Source organism: Corvus hawaiiensis, chromosome 3, assembly GCF_020740725.1.
Source record: "Corvus hawaiiensis isolate bCorHaw1 chromosome 3, bCorHaw1.pri.cur, whole genome shotgun sequence".
Taxonomy (NCBI): Eukaryota; Metazoa; Chordata; class Aves; order Passeriformes; family Corvidae; genus Corvus; species Corvus hawaiiensis.
In genome coordinates this window covers 55,316,737-55,336,749 of record NC_063215.1, presented here as the reverse complement: position 1 = coordinate 55,336,749, position 20,013 = coordinate 55,316,737, and the positions used below count along the sequence as shown (strand labels likewise).

The 20,013-nt window shown below is 43.1% G+C and overlaps 1 protein-coding gene across 1 annotated transcript in view; it reads left to right on the top strand.

Moving 5' to 3' along the window:
- The first annotated feature begins 6,928 nt into the window (after positions 1-6,928).
- The window catches only part of SOGA3 (SOGA family member 3), a 40,718-nt gene continuing 27,633 nt past the window's right edge, over positions 6,929-20,013 (top strand). The window contains exons 1-4 of the mRNA XM_048296000.1: positions 6,929-7,043; positions 15,579-15,737; positions 16,440-16,568; positions 18,752-19,701. Of these exons, the coding sequence (XP_048151957.1) occupies positions 6,929-7,043; positions 15,579-15,737; positions 16,440-16,568; positions 18,752-19,701 (1,353 nt within the window). The remainder of the gene's footprint in view (positions 7,044-15,578; positions 15,738-16,439; positions 16,569-18,751; positions 19,702-20,013) is intronic.

The following is a 20,013-nucleotide window of genomic DNA, read 5'->3' as shown; positions in this document are numbered from 1 at the left end:
ATCTCACTTACTTCTAGGAATTCTAGGACTTTATAATCTTCAGCTGCTTTTTCTCAGATAACCAATGGTTGCAAAAGAACACTCAGCAAACAAACACGTGGTTTGTTATCTCTGTAGTGTTTTGTTTGCATGAGAAAAATTGCAAATGCTGCTTTTCTTTGAAGTAATTCTGTGAGTTTCGGTTGGGCTTTGTGTGCCTAAAGTACCTTAAACCGTGGATGGGAGCAAGTCAAAACTGGCTGCAAACTTCTGATAGTAAATTCAAAAGAAATGTATCACTTTGATTCAAAATTTTCCCATTTACTCTATTTATTAATAAGACTTTCTGGTAAATAGCAGAATTTTTCAATGATCACATAATTTTTTGGTATTATGAGTGATTTCTCTTAAAGTACCTAAGGTAAAGAGAGGTTTAAACTTTTTTTTTTTAAGAATTACCTTATGTTTACATCCTCATGGCAGATTATTTGGTAGTGAACTACTGGTTCTATGTTTGTGTGGAACTTTTTTGTGCATGAAAAACTGTTCTCCTGCTCTGCCATCTAGAAAGGCAAATCCTACTATCACTGATCTGGGCAGGCGTGAAAATATTAATTACTAGTGTAAATGCAAAACCACACTTTTTCAAAAGACTTACAATACAGAATTGAGATAAATTAATGACATAATTCTTGACATATCAAATTTTGAGCTATTTTATAGAAAGAAATTTGTGTTATATACTAAATGGCAAATTACAAAACAAGAGTACATCTACTTAGACCACTTAGTTCCTTCAGTTTTAGAAGTTTCAGCCTCTTGTCTCATTATGGTAATAAAAGGACTTCAATAACCCAATTAATCTTTAAAGAGTCAACAATACTTTTTTTATTAATAATAAAAAATTCATACTGAAAAATATTATAATAGAATTTATAGATCTTACTGCATTTTTGCACTTATCTGTGTGTGCAAACTAGTTGCTGAAGTTTCTGTAAGACTTTATGGACACGAGTTCTCCTTTGAAAAATATCTGAGCTGGTATTTCCAGTTTGGAATCCAGTCCAGTTGGTTGTGCTGTCCTGAGGGGGGGAGAGGGGAGGATACATGTGATGGCAATTGGACTTGAGTGATGTTTATGCTGGGTGTTGAGTCATAGCACTGCTCCATGGATGCCGGCATTTTAAGCAAGGGGAAGATTAAGGAACTGTTAGTAACATCAACACTACTATTCACCCCTCTGTTAGCAAGTACCCTACCAGGTACTCAGTAAGGATGTGCTCATACAGACATTGCAGCAGAATCACGTGCTGGAAAAGACTGTAGAATAACATAGGTGGTAATTTCAGGTCTGATATGTAATTGTTGTCAAGTATCAAGGGAGAATGCTGTAGTTTTCACGTGGGCTACAGATTTTACTTCAAGGTAAATGCAGGAAAGCTGATAAGCATCAATTAGATTAGCTGAGGTGACTACAAGAAGAAATGGCAGGCCTAAGCCCCCAAACTATCAAAACATGAAGTTCATTAGTCCTGATGGGATACACTGAGGGAGGAACTGGAAAGCCAGTGAGGAAAAAGCAGCAGTACTCCCAGTGGAATTAATTCAGAACTGACATAGAGTTTTGCAGGTGAGAAACCTTTAGGTAAACTGGAGATGTCACTGTCTTTCAGTCACATAAAACAGCACTGAGAGGAAGGGTTCACCCACTTCATTTTAAGGTAGCAGTCCTAAGAGGAAGAACAATGAGTTTTCATTTAGATGGGATATTGGTACAAGCCTCCCTATCACATGGCATTTTTTTCATGCCCTGACGCTTCCACCAGTAATTGTGGGTGCCCCTTGATGGTGATCTATTTCAGGGAAAAAAGACTACAGTATAGCTAAAATTATTCTTCATGTATTTCACTGAATAAACTTAAAGCAGTGGATATATTTAGGTTTCTTACTAATCTCTGTTGTTACTGTCCACAGGTATTGTCTTGAACAGACTTTTTATTTATCACAGGCCTTTAATATTTGGCAGAGATGATCTCTCCAGCTTCAGTATCCTCCAGTAAAACCCCTTAACAGGGCTATAAAAAGGTTTATAAATTGCTACTGGTGTTGCTGTGAGTAAAGGTCATCAGACAAACCCTGTGGTCACATGAGTGGACCCAACCACTAATGCAGCAAGACAGGTTGTGGTAAGAGCATCAGACATCTGAGAGGAAATTATACTGTGTGTGTAGTGGATCTAGCAGGAGGTGCTGCATCATCCTATCCTGGCTCCTTCATACATCCTTGGACCTAACATTTCTCTTTCTTTGGAAGACATCATTCTCGTGTTGTCTATTAATCCCTTTCTCCCCTCTGCAAAAGCCTTCCTGTGTTCCCTTCTGATCTTGCCTCACGAAAAAGAGTAACCTGTGCTGCAGATCCTGACAATTCAGACTAAATTGTGCTGATTAATCCTGTTGGTGAAGGATGCTTATAATAATATATTCACTTTGCTTCTCTCTTCTTTTTTTTTAGTTGAAGCAATCTACTGAACAGGGCACACACAGTAGAACCAACCCCCCAACCAAACAAAGAAACAAACAAAAACGAATGGTAGGAAATACCAGATTCATGTATGTGGTGGGATTTTACCATATACAGTTTTTGTTTCCGAGATGAAGCAGCATTCTTTCCATGAGGCTGGCTGGGTGGAAGTCTGGCTGGACAAGTGGCCACAAAGGCAAGTGTAAATCCAACATTTCCAGAGTTCCAGTTCATAATAGTAAAAGAAGATTAATTACCAGCAAGATAAAAATATGGATTGAGGAGCAAGCTACACACAAGATGTGTAATGAGTACCTGTGGTGGTGTCCTAGGTGTACTTTCCAGATCACAGTGCTTCAGAGGAGTCGAGACCATACTCAAATTTCCTGAATAGGCCTGCATGCAAGACCAATGTTAAGATGTGCACTTATATATATACATATATATATATATATACACACACATATGAAAGCAACCAACCAGCCAATAAAAAAAAACACTTATCAGACCCAAACCAGGAAAATTTGAATTAACCTTTAATTTTTATTTTTATAATGGTATTATGGAAATATATTTACCTTAGAGGTTTGTTCAGATGATACCATAACCTTCACATCTTTTTGTTATCTTAAGCTTTGAAGGTGAAGGTGAGGCTGATCACGGAGTCAGGTACCTGTAGAATTTAGCACCGACAGATCTATGGTCTTCAGCATCGCCTCTTCAACATCTACCACAAAAGACTTCAGCCTTATTTTCATAAAGTGATGGAATTCATTCCCTTGAGTCAGAACACAAAAATCCTCCACTCACTGAAACACGTATTTGAAAAGTTGATATAATCAAAATAGAGAGATATATTCCTGAGAACATCTAAGTTGTAAACACCTGTCAAATGGAGAAAGATGATAGTAAATTTTTAATATAATATCTCTATTTTTTCTCAGAAATTGTTAATCAAATGCAGCCAGAGATTGCTTATGAAGCCAAGGAAGTCTTTTGGCTGCTTGTTTATACATCACCAGGGAAAGAGTAAGCTGCAGCAAAAATTAGTAATATCACATTGTGAGTTGGGTTTATTTTTCAATCTGTCATTAATTATGCATTCATTTATAAGAAAAATAAATTGAATCTTTACTTATATTTTTAGCATGACATTTTAATTAGATGAAAATGAGAATAAGTGGGGATAACTAATTAGAAAAAATCAGCATAATGGAAAAGAGTCATTAAAAGAAAGGCACAAATATCCAAAACAGTAAATCTGTAGCTAGATGTTAGTGCCCAGATTTACTGAAGTATGCAAAATGACTGCATCAATTAGAAACTTGGACCAAAACAGATTTTTTTTTGCCATTTGGAAGGAGTAAACAATTAATTCAGGAATTAAAATAAGCTCTTGAAATTTAGAGACTGCAGAGAAAATTTTCAGAAGACTGTGAACCATCTTCCAGCTGCAGCCATTTTCCTTAGGCTGAAAAATAAAAGGGAGGGGGAGGGGAGAAGCTTTCTTGCAAGAAAGGAAAGGAGAGCTAACAAAAATATTTCTCAAAGAAAAAAATTAGTGTTCAGCAGGAAAAATAAATTTTAGTACAAGACAACTGGAAAGAAATGTTATAAAATAAAACATGAGGTATTAGCCTCACATTTCTTGCCTAATTTTGCTTCTGTCATGGAAAAGAATAACACTCTTGTTGTTCCTAATTGATATTCTGTGTTGGTATACAACACCGTATTTTGGTTCTGCTGTTTCATTTGCAATGAGAGAGAAAATAAGAGTGATTTTTCAAGAAAAACAGATTTCAGTCTCATTTAGAGAAGTCTGAATAACTCATGAAAAACAAATTCCAAACCTATTTGATTAAACTAAGATGTATATTCAACATATAATTCCTAAACCAAATCAGTCATTTCTGAAACATAATTATGGTACTATAAACCTAGAAAAGGTGGGTAAGGAGCAAACATGTGCATAGATAGGTATTAAAAGATGAAAATGACTGGGTATTCACAGATGTTTGCACAACAAAGCTAACATTGAAATGAGACGTAATGATAATATATGGAGAGTTGTCACATCACCAAGTTGAGACCTGACAGAAAACAAACATTTTTTCTAGCAGAACATTTTTTCTGGGAAACATGATAAATATTTCATTGCTCAGTTTCTCATGCTTTTCTTTCTCTTAACTTTTATTTCTTTTCAGACCACACCCCAAACTCCAATACCTGGGTGCTCCTGAGGACTCTGCTTCTGAGATTTTGCACATGACATGATTTCATACATATCAATTCCATAATGCAAGTGTCCAATGCATAGATTCATGTGAAATACATTTCCTGTATCTGACAGCCACCTGCTGATATACAGCAAACATAAATATGACTAAGTGTCGTAAAGGTCACCAAATTTGGGACCATAAAAAAATCCCTGAGGCACACAACTGGGCAGCAATTTCAAGACAGGGATTTCTAGTCCATTGTCCCAAGTCATCAAAAAATTGTGCCTTGGATTATCAAAAGGGTGCAAGAGAAATACATGTTTAGTTTTAAATAGGTTTGAAAGGAATTCATTTAGCTCCTAGGTATTCCTATCAAACAAGAACCTCTGAGGACTCATTGATTTCACTAGAAAAAAAGTCCAGCTTCCCAAATATTCCTGGCCTGCTCTGAAGTGCTGTTTCCTCAAATGAGTGTCACATGACCTTACTCATCTTGAGTCTTATGTAATTGTCCCATTTGACTCTCATCAAGAGGACAAGAATAGTTTTTATCGATAAAAAGGTATGCCTTCCTCAGCCTCCCATCTGGTTGTCTGTCCTGCTCTCACGCTGTTTTCCAGTATAACCTGTCTTTGTCTCCTCCCTGCCTGCACTGTCACTTGGGTCATGCTATATGGTCTTTGCAGGGAGCCACAATATGATCCTTACTTATGGGGGATGGCATACCATGGGAAACCATCCAGCAGAAGAGCCTGGGGAAATGTGATCCACCTTTTTTTTGCTGTTTGGGTGGTGAAGGGAGCTGCTGTGCTCCCTAAGAACAGAGGTTGCCCTTTCCAGAGTGGTGAGACTTGTTGGAGATGCTTAGGAGTGTCATCAACATAGATACCAGAAAGTCTTACACTGTAGCTTAGATTTAAATGGAAGACCAGGGGTAGTTTTTTTTCTCCTCTTTTTCTGCAGTAGCACAAACCTCTCTGCCGGCTATTCTACACACACAAACACAGTCCACAGTTAAGCAAAACCAATCTTAAAATCTTGAAATCTTAAGCTTTTAAGAAGGAGAAGACAAACCCCCTCTAGAACAGTGAATATAAGCAGACACGGTTTATAGAAGGCAGGTTTCTGAACTCTGTGATGTCCTCCTGAATTTCTATTGCATTTCCTTCCATGGAATTTAATTTAAAATGCTTAGCCTTGGACACGGAAAATTTGGATTCCTGTTCTGATTCTCTTTCTTTGAACAAGTACTTAAAAGTACTATAGTACTATAGTACTATATATACTATAGTACTATAGCACTATAATTTATTTTGTCAAATCAGCGTACAGCAGGCTCTGATCCTGGGCTTTTACCATGCTTATACTTAAATCACACACCAAAATTCTTTGGCTTAGCCTTATCTGCAAAAATACTTGCAAGAAAATACTTAATATTCTTGTTCCACTCCTGCGAATGCTAACAGCATGGGTATAACACAGCTCTTTCCCTTTTTTTTCTTCCTTAGAGTCCAGAGGCCAACAGCTGGAAATAAGGAATTTACCTCACATTTTCCTCTGGAGTCAACGCTGGTGCTGGCTAATCTGAATAAGTGAGGGTGGTGAAACTGCAGGCTCCTGTAGATTTGTAGATGAACACTAGATGATGCTATATAACTTTTCAATCTCCCTGTTACTTTCACATATAACTGAAATAGAAATTAAATAAAATCAAAAGACTGGACTAGAACATGTTTTCAATACACTGGCAAGTATGCACATATGCCAAATCATATCACTGAAGTAATAAATCTACATTTCTCTCCCAGTCAGCTGTCTCCATCTCAACTGACAGATGCAAAGAGAGGGTACATTTGATTTTAGGGCTCCTTGTGCCAGACATTGTGGCAATGTGCTACAGAATGGTTTTAAACAAATGCTTAATAGCAATGACTCTTTCCAAATGCTTTGCCAAAAAAATGGCAAAAGAAAAGCTTTGCCCAGCAGTTTTTATTCTGGACCTCTTTTGCTGCAGTCAGGATCATTCCTTAAACTGGCATAAACATCACATGCTGTACTCGGACTAAGTTAGCTCGGTTTTGGTCCAGATGAAACTTGTGCTACCAGGTAATGTGGTAGTGTACAAAAAAAGCCTTTGGCTCAGAGAAAAAGCTTTGGAGTCATTCTGACTTCTGGTTTTTCTGTAAGAAATATCTCCTCTGATCTCGATGACCCTTGTGTGTATGATGTCCTTACGACACCGTTCAAACACTAACCAAGTGGTGAATCCATATCTCAGGGTGGATATAGTTACAGATACAAACAAGTCCCTGTTCAGATATGGTGAGTCTTTCATAATTTGCAGAAATATTAAAGGGAAGAATCTCAAGTGTTGCTGTCTGGGAAGTGGACTAGCAGCTGCTCTTGGCCCAGGAAGGTATTGATCTATGCAAGTTCCAGAACTCCTTGATCAGGGCACAGTGCCCATGCTCACCGGGCAGCCTTGGAAATAACTGTGCTGTGGTCATTTCACATCAGTGGTGCAGGTCACCATTATCTCAGTGCCTTGAATCAGACTGTTTGAAAGGGTAGCTGATGAGAGCACATGGGCTTTAAACCTGCTTCAAGAAATAGTTTGATCCTTTGCCAAAGCTTTGATAGTAATTAAAAGATGCACTCAGATTCACAATGGCTCACATCCTGCAATGAGAGTGTCACCACAGCAGTCCTTGAAGAAGACACTTATTCTTAAAAGAGGGGTCAAGAACAGCTTTCACATCAGTCTTTTTGTGGGCTTTAATGGTAGTGAAGCCTTTGGAACTGGAGTTTTTGGTATTCAAGCTATTAAAAGTATGGTAAACAAAATGAAAGCTGAAATTTTGCTTCAGCTCAGTTAAGCATCTTTAAAATTATGATGGATTAGTGGAAAGTAAATGGAAATGAAAAGTGGGTAAAAATGTTTTAAGATTTTTCCTTAAAAAAATTAACCCAGTCATCTTTGAGAGAAAGGACTTAACCTCCCTGAGTCAGTCTGTTACTCATATCTCATTCCAGAACAAGATCTGAAGGGTAGGAGAGGAAGACATGGCAGCAAATATTGTCATGACTTTAGAAGACTGTAACTGGAAGTCATAAGGTACATGGCCAGCATCAAACAGGAGATGGTATGCACTGCTTGGCTCTGTGCCCAAGCATCAGCAGCTCCACCTCAGCAGAGAAAGCCTTTCCAGTAACTACAAATTTCCTCTTGAAAGAAAGGCTTCATTGTAAAACTGGGAACATCTGCTTTGCTGCATTAAATGATTTTTATTTTCCTTATATTTTTTAAGTAATACAAAAATTTTGTAAATGCAAAGACAATTGTTGTTTTAATATAGTCCATTACTACAATTCATTATTATGATTCACAGAAGTTCTCAGGTTATATGAAGTATTTTAAGTGAACAGAACACTGTTTTTTTTCTAGTCATGGCAGAAATAATCAGTGATTTGAAAATATATGTTTACATACAGCAGTTGGTTTAGTAAAGCTTCTATATTAAATCTGTCAGTTCTCAAATCAGTGTGAAGAATCCTGTTCCAGCTTAGAGGAGACAATGAGCAAAATGTCCAGGGAATCCCAACATTTGGGGATGGTCATTTTGATGACAATGTGAAATTAGCTATTGACCTTACTGGAGCCAAGATTTAGTCCCAGAAGATTTAAAGGAATATCTCTGTATAATGAGGATTTGTTGCTTCCTACACATGCCTCTTCTACAACTAGAAGACAACTTAGATTGTGGGAAAAGAGGCTGAGTTCAGAAAGAATGGATCACAGCTCTTTTGAGCAAGTATGGCTATATGACAGGGTAAGTTTATGTGCCTTCCTTGGACTTCCTCCCTCAATAATGAATGAAACCTGTGGGGCTTCCTGTCCTGTATATATGTCTCGTTAATAACTGATTAACTAGGCCAAACAGAAACATTTGGATTTATTGCTGACTTTGCTGGGATAGATACCAAGTTAACCTCACATACAGACTCAGAACAGAGGGAGAAGAAAGACTCACTCTGCAGCACCCTTTTCAACACAAAGCCATTATCTTAAGCTTAAGGGTCAATTATGCTTCAATTATGGTCTCTTGCACCTCAGATCAATGAAGGATTATCTCAGATCTGTCCTGAAACATCCTGATTCTCTGTGGGCAGCAGCATCAGCTGTCCAGTGTTTACGTATTGCTATGGCAATGTGACCCAAAGCCTTGTTGCAGGACTCCAGTGTCACTGGCCCTGTCCTTTCTCCACAAAGCTTGATTGTTGTTTTTCTCATAATAGAATTACACCAGGGTAGATGTGCTGTGCTGAAAAACAGTACTCTGTGGGGACTCCAAACAAGATCAGGCTACCATCACTTTGTCTCTGCCGTGCTTTCTGTGAGATGCAAGGAGTGCAGAAAGGGGTAAGGGTGGAGGAGCCCAGCATCTCCCTGGAGCTTGCCCTCCAGGATTGAGGTCTCTCCTCTGTCCATTCCCCAACAGTCTGACACTACAACACACCAATATCGATTTCCCAGGCTCCTCCTTGGAAATACTCCTTCCTTGCCTCCACACCCTCTCCCTCCCCTGCACCAGCTCCATGGAATTGAAGAGGGGCTGCTTGATGGGGTAACTGCAGGTAAAGTCACCATAGAAACAGGGACTCTGGCCTCATTCGCACAGCGAGCGGCTCTCCCACAGCCCGGAGAGAGCACAGAAGCTGCTGCAGGTTCAGCCACAGCTGATCGACGCTGTCTGGCATTTAAAACCATGTAAAGCAATGTCAGCATACACAGGGGAGGAGATTTGGAGAAAATAATTTTCTCACTTGCTCTTTAAATCTGAATCAAAATTCAGTCCCTGAGTCGAAAGCCTTGCAACAAACCTGTCATGTGTACTTCTCAATACACCTACAGAGCTTTTTCTGTGCACATGCACCAGCTGGAAAACATGATATCCCAATTTTATTGTTTTGATGTGTGCCAGAGTCCTCTAATTTCTCCGAAAGTACCAGGGCATTATGTAAGAAGATTGGATATGATCCAGGGTGCAGATAACAGCATAACAGGCCTGATAAGAAGCCCAGCAAATTGTTGAAGAAAGGATCTGATTCACTGTTGATTTTTTAATTTGCGACTTGCCTAAATACAGTGATTTCTCCGTAGGATTTGTAAGTGTAAATCAACAAATAAAATGTCCGGTCATCATACACAAAATCCATTAAGACACAGAAATGAAAAAACTTATTTTCAGAATTACTTATGTTGTCTCACAGGTGTTTAAGAGAAAAAAGGAATAAGATAAATTTGGCAACATTTTCAAAAGTTCCTAGTCCAAGAGTATCTCTGAAAATTGCATTAAGCTCACAAATGATATGTACAAAAATCCACTGATCCTGAAATGCAAGTTAGAGTGAAAAATTAACAGAGAAACTAAAGGCAAAATAAAAAGAGAGATTATCCATAAGAAGAGGACAAAAAGGCAGAGAGCGATTCAGGAGGTATCACATGTGGAGAAGCAACTAGTTATCTAACATCAGATCTTGGAAAATCTAGGTTGAATTTTGCATCTGGAAGATTTTGTGTATGGTAATGTGAGGCCACCTGGAAGTCAGAGAAGAAAGATACAGTCCCAGCCTAAACAATTTTATACATCCATAAGTTATCAAAACAAGCATCCCAAATTAACAGGGAGGAAATAAAAATTTAATTAACATTAAATGAGGAATGAATAAAAACATAAAACACTCTCAAGCCTCTCAGCTAACAAAATGCAGACTGTTTATTCACCTGTTTCCTCCCTGCCTTTCCACAATAAGGACCTAAGTCCCCTAGCATTCAAAAGGAATTGGGCATTCTAGTGCCACAGATAAATGAAGAAAAATCGCCTACTGTGGAGACCCCTAAAAAGTACTTCATTTTGTTAGTCACCAGATGTATGAGACTGGGATGAGCCTGCTTCTCCCAGACTCTCTTTAGGCACAGAGGAAGGTATCTGCAAGCTCCCTAGGATGCTAGAACCACTGTTTTCACTTGCTTTAAGCTGTCGTGGAGCACGATGGGATAAGCAGCTCTGAAGTCTGCTCAAGAAAGTCACAATGAGGACTTTAAAGATTAGGATAGACAATAAGACCTTCACCTTGGTTGTGGGCCACCTCTTGGTGTGATGCACAGGTTGTGGCACAACCTCCCTGTCAGGAGGAAGCAGGCAGACCCAAGAGTACAGCCTGCTCATGACAAACTTAAGACCATCCATTTCAATTCTGAGATCACCTGCAATAAAAATATTTTATATTTGGAATCTCTTCCTGGAAAAGGCTGTTTGAATGTACTGGTACTGTATTATAGTGTCCAAAGAAATATTGTTTACCTTCAGCAGCCAGTGAGTATACTATATAAACTGCTATGAGACAGGGTACAAGATTGATTAATCTAGAGGAATTCCATATTTTGGCTTTCATTCACACAGTCTTAGCAATAAAATTTTCTCTACTGTTCCTCTACCATTAGCCTCATTAAGTAATCAATGAGGTTTAGGTACTAATGCAATATATAGACTATGCAGATATATGCATGCATGATAGGATTTATGCAAGTTTGGTGTAATCGTATCCTCTGAAGAGAGTATGAGAAAGTAGAGTGGCAGCAAACACGGCAATACAGAGACCTTTTTCAGTGTCTTAAGTTCAAAATTGATATAATTTTTTTTTACTCCTTCTAGCAATATAAGGCATAGCAATTACAGGAGAGACAAAGACAGAAATTTTTTTATCATTAGAAATGGTTGAGCAGCACTGGCCTGTTTCAAGGCATGTTCAGTTCTGTCATTATCTCTGAACAATAAGTACAATTCATTGCTGTAGGAATAAAAACCAGGATTATGAAACTTCCTGAAGCCTTTGTAAAGGCTGAATGAAATTTGTGATAGCAAAATTAGAACTAAGCCTTTATTTTAAAAGAATTTAGTTATTAAAAGCAACAGACCTAATTTAATCTAGTTTTATTTTCCACTGGAGGAACCAAAGATCCCTCTAATTTTCATTACAAATTCAATTTTTTTGTGCCTTCTTACAATCTTGTGAGTCTGAGAATCCAGTGAGGTGTTAGAAGCTAAGGGTTAAACCAAGAGAGGTATGACACAGTGCATGAGATCCTGGCTTCCTGAACAGGGATCTAGGTGATCCCTTGGATAAGAAAGCTGAAGCTGCTTCCTTTACATAGGAGCAAAAGCAACATGACCTACTTCTCCCATTGAGATGAACTGCCAGGGAGGGTGCAGATGGCATTGCTGTACCTTTGGTGGGGCATCCTGTCCCCTTGGTAGTTAGGATCTGTTGATGAACAGAAGGTGAAGCCTCAATGTGCTGTGCTATAGCTGTCTCTGGCTGAGAAGCAGCTGTTAAGGAGGAAGAAAAAGGAGGCAAAAAATGGCAATCAGACCACCAAGTTTTTGTATAATGATCTGGCTAAACGTGTATGCCAAACTATGCCTCTTTTAACAAATTATTTGGTGCTGTTATTTCTGTTCTATTGAATTGTATGAACTTGAAATATTTGGGGTTTATTTTTGTTCTTTCAGCCAAGTTTTATTCCTACCTAACATCAAGGTTTCTTCTTTTTGAAATATGATGATTTGGAGCTGTACAATTCTGCTATGCAGTACATCTGGAAAGCTTTTCCATTTCCAAGTAAATAAGAAAAGAGAACTGTTGTAATGTCTTCATTGTTTGTTCTCAAATTACCTCATGGGGTGCTTACTCAACATATTAGAAATTCGTAAATGAAAGTCTCAAACTTACCTGGTTTTTTTATGGACAGAGAAAATGGGCCCTGGACTGGGATATAATTAGTTGTGTCCAGCACATCCTCCTGGGCAGGGAGATAAACTGCAGCCTCTGCCAGCTGGGGCAGTGCCAGCACCATGAATTAGCACAGCATGCTCCAGAAGCTTCTCTTTCTGCACCAGCAAAACCCAGCATATTCCCAAGAGGGCAGAGGAGGTGAGTAAGCAGGTGGTGAAAGTACAGCAATTGCGAGCCACCCAGGCATTCTCCTGGAAAAGCATCCTCTCCAAGCCACTTCTGAAATCTGTTATTAAAGTATTCTCTGCTGAAAGCTAGGAGGTCATGCTTCGGTCACACTTTTAAAGTGCTATGTAAAGGGATTCTCTTCTTAACTTAGGAAAAGAAACTTACATGACTTAAACTGAAACTCTGCTTGGAGGAGAAATTCTTCCTCTCCTTTCTCTTCCTCTACTTTCATCTCTTGCATAACTTCATACAACTTAATGCAGTTGTAGGCTCAACACAAAAAGTGTCTCCACATGAGCAAGGAATAATGGGGACTAGAAAACAAGGTATTCACAGCTCTAATTTGAGTCAAAACACTTTTAGCTATTGAAGGCAAAAAAGTCATGAAAAAGTCATAGGTATGCTCTACCAGGGTGCAGCAGGTTGCCAATGCTCTGCACAAAAATAAATCTAAGGCTGAAGAATGAAATAGAAATGAAGAAAACAAAAGAAGATGGAAAAGAGAGAGAGACAAAGCTAGAGGGTGATACGAACAGGATAAGAATTGTCATACAGAACCAGATCAAAGATATTTTAGCTTGCTGATAGGTGTCTGACTGTGGTCAATAGTAGATGATGGAAGAGAATGCAAAAACACATACTAATACCTCTCCCAGACCATCTCCCAGATCAAAAAAATAGTCAGAGGAGAGGTGGGTTTTGAGCATATTTTTCCTCTGTCTCAAATTAATTTTTTTTTCCATTACTTTCTTCAATCACTTAAACTCACATAGACCCTTATACTTACAACACTCTGTGTCAGGGAGTTGAATAGCTTAACCACAAGGACAGTTTTCTGGGTTTTTGGAATCCATCACCTGCTTGTTTCTTTCCTTCATGTTTGCATCTCTGCACTACTTGAGTGGGAAGAGGTTGTGAGAAACAGTGAACCTTTTACACTTGTTTACCTTCCTTACTGACAACTGTAGGGACTTGCATTACATTCTCCTCAGTCACCCTGTTTCCTGTCTGAAGACTCCTACCATACCTCATCATTCCTTAAGCAGAGACACTTCAGGCCCTGGCCACCCTTCTCTGAACCTTACCCCTTTCCCCCATGCCTGGTTTGAGATGGGGAACCAGAACTGCTCTCGATAATCAAAATCCCTCTGCACCATGAAATTATATGAAACCAGTAATTATATTTTCTGGTTTGTTCTTTACTTCTTACTAAGTAATTTCTAGCATTTTATTTCCATTGTTTTCCCTGACATTTGAGCCAGTGTACTTATACAACTGTTCTGCACGTCAGTGGTTCATTTCTGAATGGCAATAGTCAGCTGAGAGCTCCTTGTTTTCTGTGTGAAGTTAAGACATTTCTTTCTGTGTATTATTTCAATCCACAGGTTTTTAGAGACTCTATAATAAAACCTGCTCATAAATTGAATTTTTACTGTATTAATATATGGGTCTCTTCATACTGCACTTAGTCAAGGATAGATATAATTATTGTATATTTTATACCATGATCTGTTAGTAAAAGAAAATGCCCACAGAGATCTGGCAGAAAATTTTGTAATGGAAATATAGCTTATATTAGAAAAAGAGTACTTTTTGTGTAGATTATACCCATTACCCCCAGAAAGGTAAATGATATGAGTAGAATACTTTTGTACCCATGTCAATTTTTATAACTCTGTCAGCACGTAAATTTAGCCAGAGTGGAAATTTTGAGAACCAAGTCAACCATCTCAAACCACACTGAGAGAGTGGAAATTTTTACTGCCATAAAATTGATCTTTACTATCAGACATATGGCCTGACAATGTAGGTGAAGATAATCTGATCACCTGGTTTTCATTTGGACACTACTATGAGAAAATAAGAATCTGTATCTTACCAAAAACATGATAAAACTTGTTGTAGGTGGAATAAGATGCCATCACATCCCATAATTGTTTTCTGTGGAAAGTTCATCCAGGCAACTCAGCCAGCAAGGGAGCAGAAAGGATGGTAAATAATGTCCAGTGCTTAAAAGTAGGGACTGCTGTGCTTGTCCCTCTGAATGATATTGTGTAAACAAAATGCTATGTTGTTGTGATGACCATAATACTTCTATTCTGTATATTCACTGAGATTAGGACCTAGATGTTCTAGCAGAATCTATCTAGTGCTTTCATAGGAAATTTTCTCAATTCCAACTCCAGAAATATTTCATATTTTTGTTCCTCATGTTTTCAACCAATTATCCTGCTTACTTGGTATGATTGTAGTTTTTTTGAGTTTCAAAGGCCTAAAAAAATAATTAAATATTAATAATTTAAAAAGTAGCTTTTTATCGTCCCAGTGATTTTCTTATTCAGCATTAATGTTCCATTTCCTATTTTCTGATTGTCCTCAACTCATCCCATCTATATATATCCCGTTCATGCAGTCCCTGGGCTCCAGTCTGGAGGACATGCACCTGCATGGGGGGGAGTACCTTTCTGCATGCCAGGACACGCTGGTTTAGATGTGTTGAGTCCTGCTCGGCATATCAGGAGAGGTGGAGAGGACCGTGGGGGGAGGGGTAGCTGGAAAGGGGACAGCTGGTCTCCCCTGAGCTTGCCCTCCCCCAAGGACTGCACAAGAACCCCAGAGATAAGTATATATGTACATACAATGTACAAACCCATGCATACGTATGTATATTTTATAGGTGTGCTCGCACCTTGTATGCACACACATTTATGTATACGTGTATGCACAGTGCATATGTGTACATACAGTTTGTACATAGATGCATGCATGCATGTATATGCTGGTATACCTATGGGCACGAAAGCATCACTTAATTATCCTTCGGGAGGGAAGTGCCCCCCGCCCCTGGCGCTGCGAAAGGCGCTGCCGGGGCTGAGGCAGAGCCCAGGAGCTCCCCTGGACCCGTCAGCTGCTGCAGGAGGAGAGAGACGGACCCCAAATGGAGCACTGCTCTCCCGAGACTGTTCCTGCTGGATGTTCACAGAGACACAGGTGGGTCCGGGACACTCCCACACACAGCCGTCACACGGCAAGTGCCTCCTCGGAGGGAAGGGAGGGGAAAGAAAGCAAGCCTTTCCCCCGTTTTCCTTTGTTTGTAATTGGGAAAGACTTCAAGCGCAAAGTCTTAAGAGCCTTCTGAGGTGCTTCAGAGCAAAGGTAAATTCACCTCACTATTGAGCAGAGAGGTAAAACAGATTTGCCCTCCACACGAGTAAAGAAAGGGTCAGTGGCCCGTTAGTGGCTGTGTTGAGGCTGGTAAATAACCCTAGGGAATGATCTCCAGCAGCCCAGAGCCGGGGCTGCCTTTGTCTCTACCCCTCCCGGCGGCAGCGGGCTCTTGCCGAAGGGCGCGGGCAGGGCGGCGAACAAAGGAAAGCAAGCCCTGTCACCGCAGCCCTGCCCGTACAGAAGGTGCCCGGCAGCCCTGCCCGGCCCGAGCAGGCTCCCCTGACGGGGACGCTAAATAATTGATCAGAATCGATTGCCTGGATGCATTGGGAAGAGAAAGTGGGCGCATCCCTTGTTTGCAGCCTGCTCCTTCCCCCATTTGCGCTGTAATCCTATTCCACCATGTGCAGATAGATGAAGGGACGTAATTCAGCCTTCAGGCCTGGGCGGGGTTCTCGCCGTTTAATCTTTTCCTTTCTTTTCCCTTCTCTGCTTTCTTCCCTCCCCCCCCTTTCCGTCTCCCAGGCCCAGTGAGGTCAGCTCATGAATATTGCTTCATTTTCCTGAGAGGCTCTGGCAGCGGCGGGTACCTCGTGTGCGGTGCCCGGCTCTCCGTGCATGCATTTCGCCAGCCGGGCAGCGGACAAAGTGGTGGTGAGTAATGCAGATGCTTTAGATCCTAGCCTTTTTTCTTCTTTTCTTTCTTTCTTTTTTTTTTTTTTTTTTTTCCCAAAAAGGAAATGTTACTCCGGATCTAGATGCAACAGAGCAACCAGGTATGGGGGGGGAGGGGGGCTTCGAAAATCCCCTCCTTTCCTTTAAACCAGGACAAAAGGCAGAAACGCTCCCAAATCTTAAGCCGCGTTTGCGAATTCTTGCAGGGGCAGAGGCGGGCGCCCGGTGGGGAGAAAGGGCCAGGGCCGGGGGGATGCCCTGCCCGAAGTCCCGGGCATGGGAGAGCCCCGCGCCGGCGCGTGAAGCCACCGGACTCCTCCCTTTTGTTGCTTCCATTTATTTACCCGTTTTTCCGCCTGGACAGCAGTTCCCGACAGGAAAACCTGCGGAGACGCCGCGTCCCGGCGCCACGTGGGTTTGCCTCTGGGGAGAAGGTCGAGCCGCGGAGTTTTGTGAGGACAGAGATTTCGGACTTGGTCTCAAACGGGGCTTTCGTTGTGCCAGTTAAAAATGTATATAAATACATGTGTGTATATATATATATATATATCTCTAAAATCAGCCAACTTAACTGTAGGTGGTAGCCGATCCTGGGTTTTGGGGCGTGCAGGGTACGGGTTGGGCTCTGGCAGGTCGCGGTTGAGTCTGGTGACTTAGATGCAGTGAAAGTTCCCGAAAAGATTCAGGTACAGCATAGGGTTCCCGATTATTAATTTGAATTATACTTCTTATATTTCATACCTGTATAGCTCTAAACAATAGTAGGGTGGGAATTCTGTTTGTGGTGGCTGATAGAAATGCAAAGAGAATTTTTATAAAGTGTTGTCATACAAGTTTTATAGCTCTACACTCCCATGCTTTCTTTATACTAATTAATGTTTGGAAAGTGTCTGCCAAATTGTGTCATGTTGAGCATTAATTTCCAGAATATTGGTTTAAAGCAGGTTATTAATGACAATGCATTTGAGAGGAAATGTTGTGCTCCTGCCAGTGAGAGCAGAGCAAACACAGCCTCATTGTCTAGTATGTTCCAGGGAGTAAACCAATTGTCAGGGCACGATATAGTTTCTGCATTGACTTTGCCCAATCGTGCTTCTTTCTTTATTCCCTGTTCTAGCAGAGAACGGTTAAGCTGCATTCTAGGAGGGAATGGGCAGGCCGTGTTAGGAATGCTGTCATTTCTGTCGTTGCCCATGTTTTCCCTCTAAGGATAGTTGAATAAAGGTAGTGTGGAAACGGTGGGTCATAGACATTATTTTCAGAATATTTTGAGGGGCATTAGCAGCATGATGTGGCTTTTAACAGCCCTTTTTCATAATCTGTTGTGGTCATGAAAACTCTGATTGTATCATTATAGGGGCAAATTGCCAAGTGAGCATCCTTCAGAGAATGCCACATAACATTTTGTTCTGGGTGAGGGTGTATTCTTTGCTTCCTCTGTTTTGAAAATCTGCTGGAGTGATTATGTCTGAGTCCTATATAACCTTTTGATCTGCATAACTGGTAACAAACATGAATCGGTCTTAAATCCTGACAGCACCTCTGGATAACGAACTAGGGCAAATGTATGTTTAGAAGCTGATTGCAGAACCCCTTTCCTTTATGACCCTCGATTCCCAAGTCACCTTGCCCCGGAAGAGTTGCTGTCAAAGCTGAAGGGAAATTTGTAGTTGTTTCAACGTGTGCAGTCCTTTGTACAGCAGCTTTCCTCCACTCGGCTGTGACAGACGCTGGGAAGAGGCCTTTTAGTGGGCAGACATTAGCAACCCAGGCTTCGTGGTGAGCACAAGGGAGAGGGAAGTTTGTGTGTGGAAGGAAATTCATCCCTGGTGTGGCGGCCCGGCGGGGGAAGGTTCGGTATCAGGGCTGGGGAAACGCCCCTAGGTGCAGGCTGAGTGGGAATGGGTCTCAGTCTCAGCCGAGCCCGTCGGGCCCTTCCATGAGCCGCTCCGGTCGGCTCTGGGCTGCAGCCTTGGCCGGATTCTCCCCGGTCGCTCCGGGGGACCGCTCCGCCCGCAGGTGGGCCCGGGTCAGGACTGGGGGCCGGCCGGGCGCCGCGGCGACGGGGAGGGGGCGGGCTGGCCGCCGCCGTGGCCGGAAAGCCCGTCTCCCCGTCCTCCCCGTGCCCACCCCGACCGGCTTCTCCGGTTCTCCTCCCCCAGCTCTCGGGGCGGCGGCGGCGGAGGAGGCGGAGGACACCGCCGGTGATGGACGCGTCCCCGAGATAGCCGCCGCCATGAGCCAGCCGCCTGCAGGGGGCGCCGCCGCCGAGCCGCGCCTGCATCCCGAGGGCAGCAGCGGCAGGAAGCAGCCGCGAGCATCCTCGCCGGCCCGGGCCCGCGACACCGCCCCGCGCCCGCCGCCCGCCGCCGCCAAAGCCGCGCCCGCCGCCGCCAAAGCCGCCTCGGCGCGGCCGCCGCCGGGCCAGGCCCCGCGAGCCGCCCGCGGCCGCGCCGCCGAGAAGCCGCCGCGGGGAGCTGTCCAGCCCGGCGCCGGTGCTGAACCTCCGCCGGCCGCCGCCGCCGGGAGAGGAGCAGCCGCCGCCGCCGAGGAGCCGCTGCCGCCACCGGGCGCCGCCGAGGAGGCGCCCCCTGCAGGGGGCGGCGGGGGCGAGCGGGAGGGGGCGGCGGCGCCGCCGCCCAAGCAGTGGAGGGGGAAAGCGGGGCGGTCCCCGCTGAAGGGCGCGGGGGAGGCGGCCCCGGCGCCTCCATCTTCCTCGGGCGCGGGGAAGGGCCGCTGTGCGGCGGCGGGCGGCGGCGGGTACTGGAAGGAGGGATGCCTGCAAAGTGAGCTCATCCAGTTCCACCTCAGGAAAGGGCTGGCGGCGGCCGCCCAGATGCAAACGAAGGGCAGCAACCACAGCAGCAGCAGCGGCAGCGCTTCCTCCGCTGCCTCCACCGCCTCCGCGGCCGCCGCCCCGGCCGAGCTTCCCCCGGCCGCCTCCGCCTCCTCGCCCGCTGCCATGGAGGCGGCCGGGGCGGAGGGGCTGCGGCAGGGCGAGGCGGGAGGCGACGGCAGGAGCTGCGGCCCCGAAGGCGCCCTGAGCCCGCACCTGCAGGAGGAGATGCAGGAAGAGATGGAGAAGCTGCGGGAGGAGAACGAGAGCCTCAAGGTGAGGGGCCGGGGCGGCAGCGGGTGTTGGGGGAGAACCGGGGCCGGGCGGGGGCGGGCTGCCTTCCCACGCCCGCGCCGGGAGGGATCTTCCCAGCCTCCCTCTCTCGCGGCAGGAGCGCTGGAGGCAGCGTTAAGATGGCTCTGTCGTGGGGCGTGCGGGCAGTGCCGCTTGCTTTCCTGCTTCGTTGCGGTGCTTATAATGAGCTGGCTTGTATTTACCTGCCGTCCCTGTGGGGCGGAGCTCCATTTTGGCTGCCTTCCCCTATACGTGCTGACATTTGTGCTTTTGACCCACCTGTTGCATCCCTGT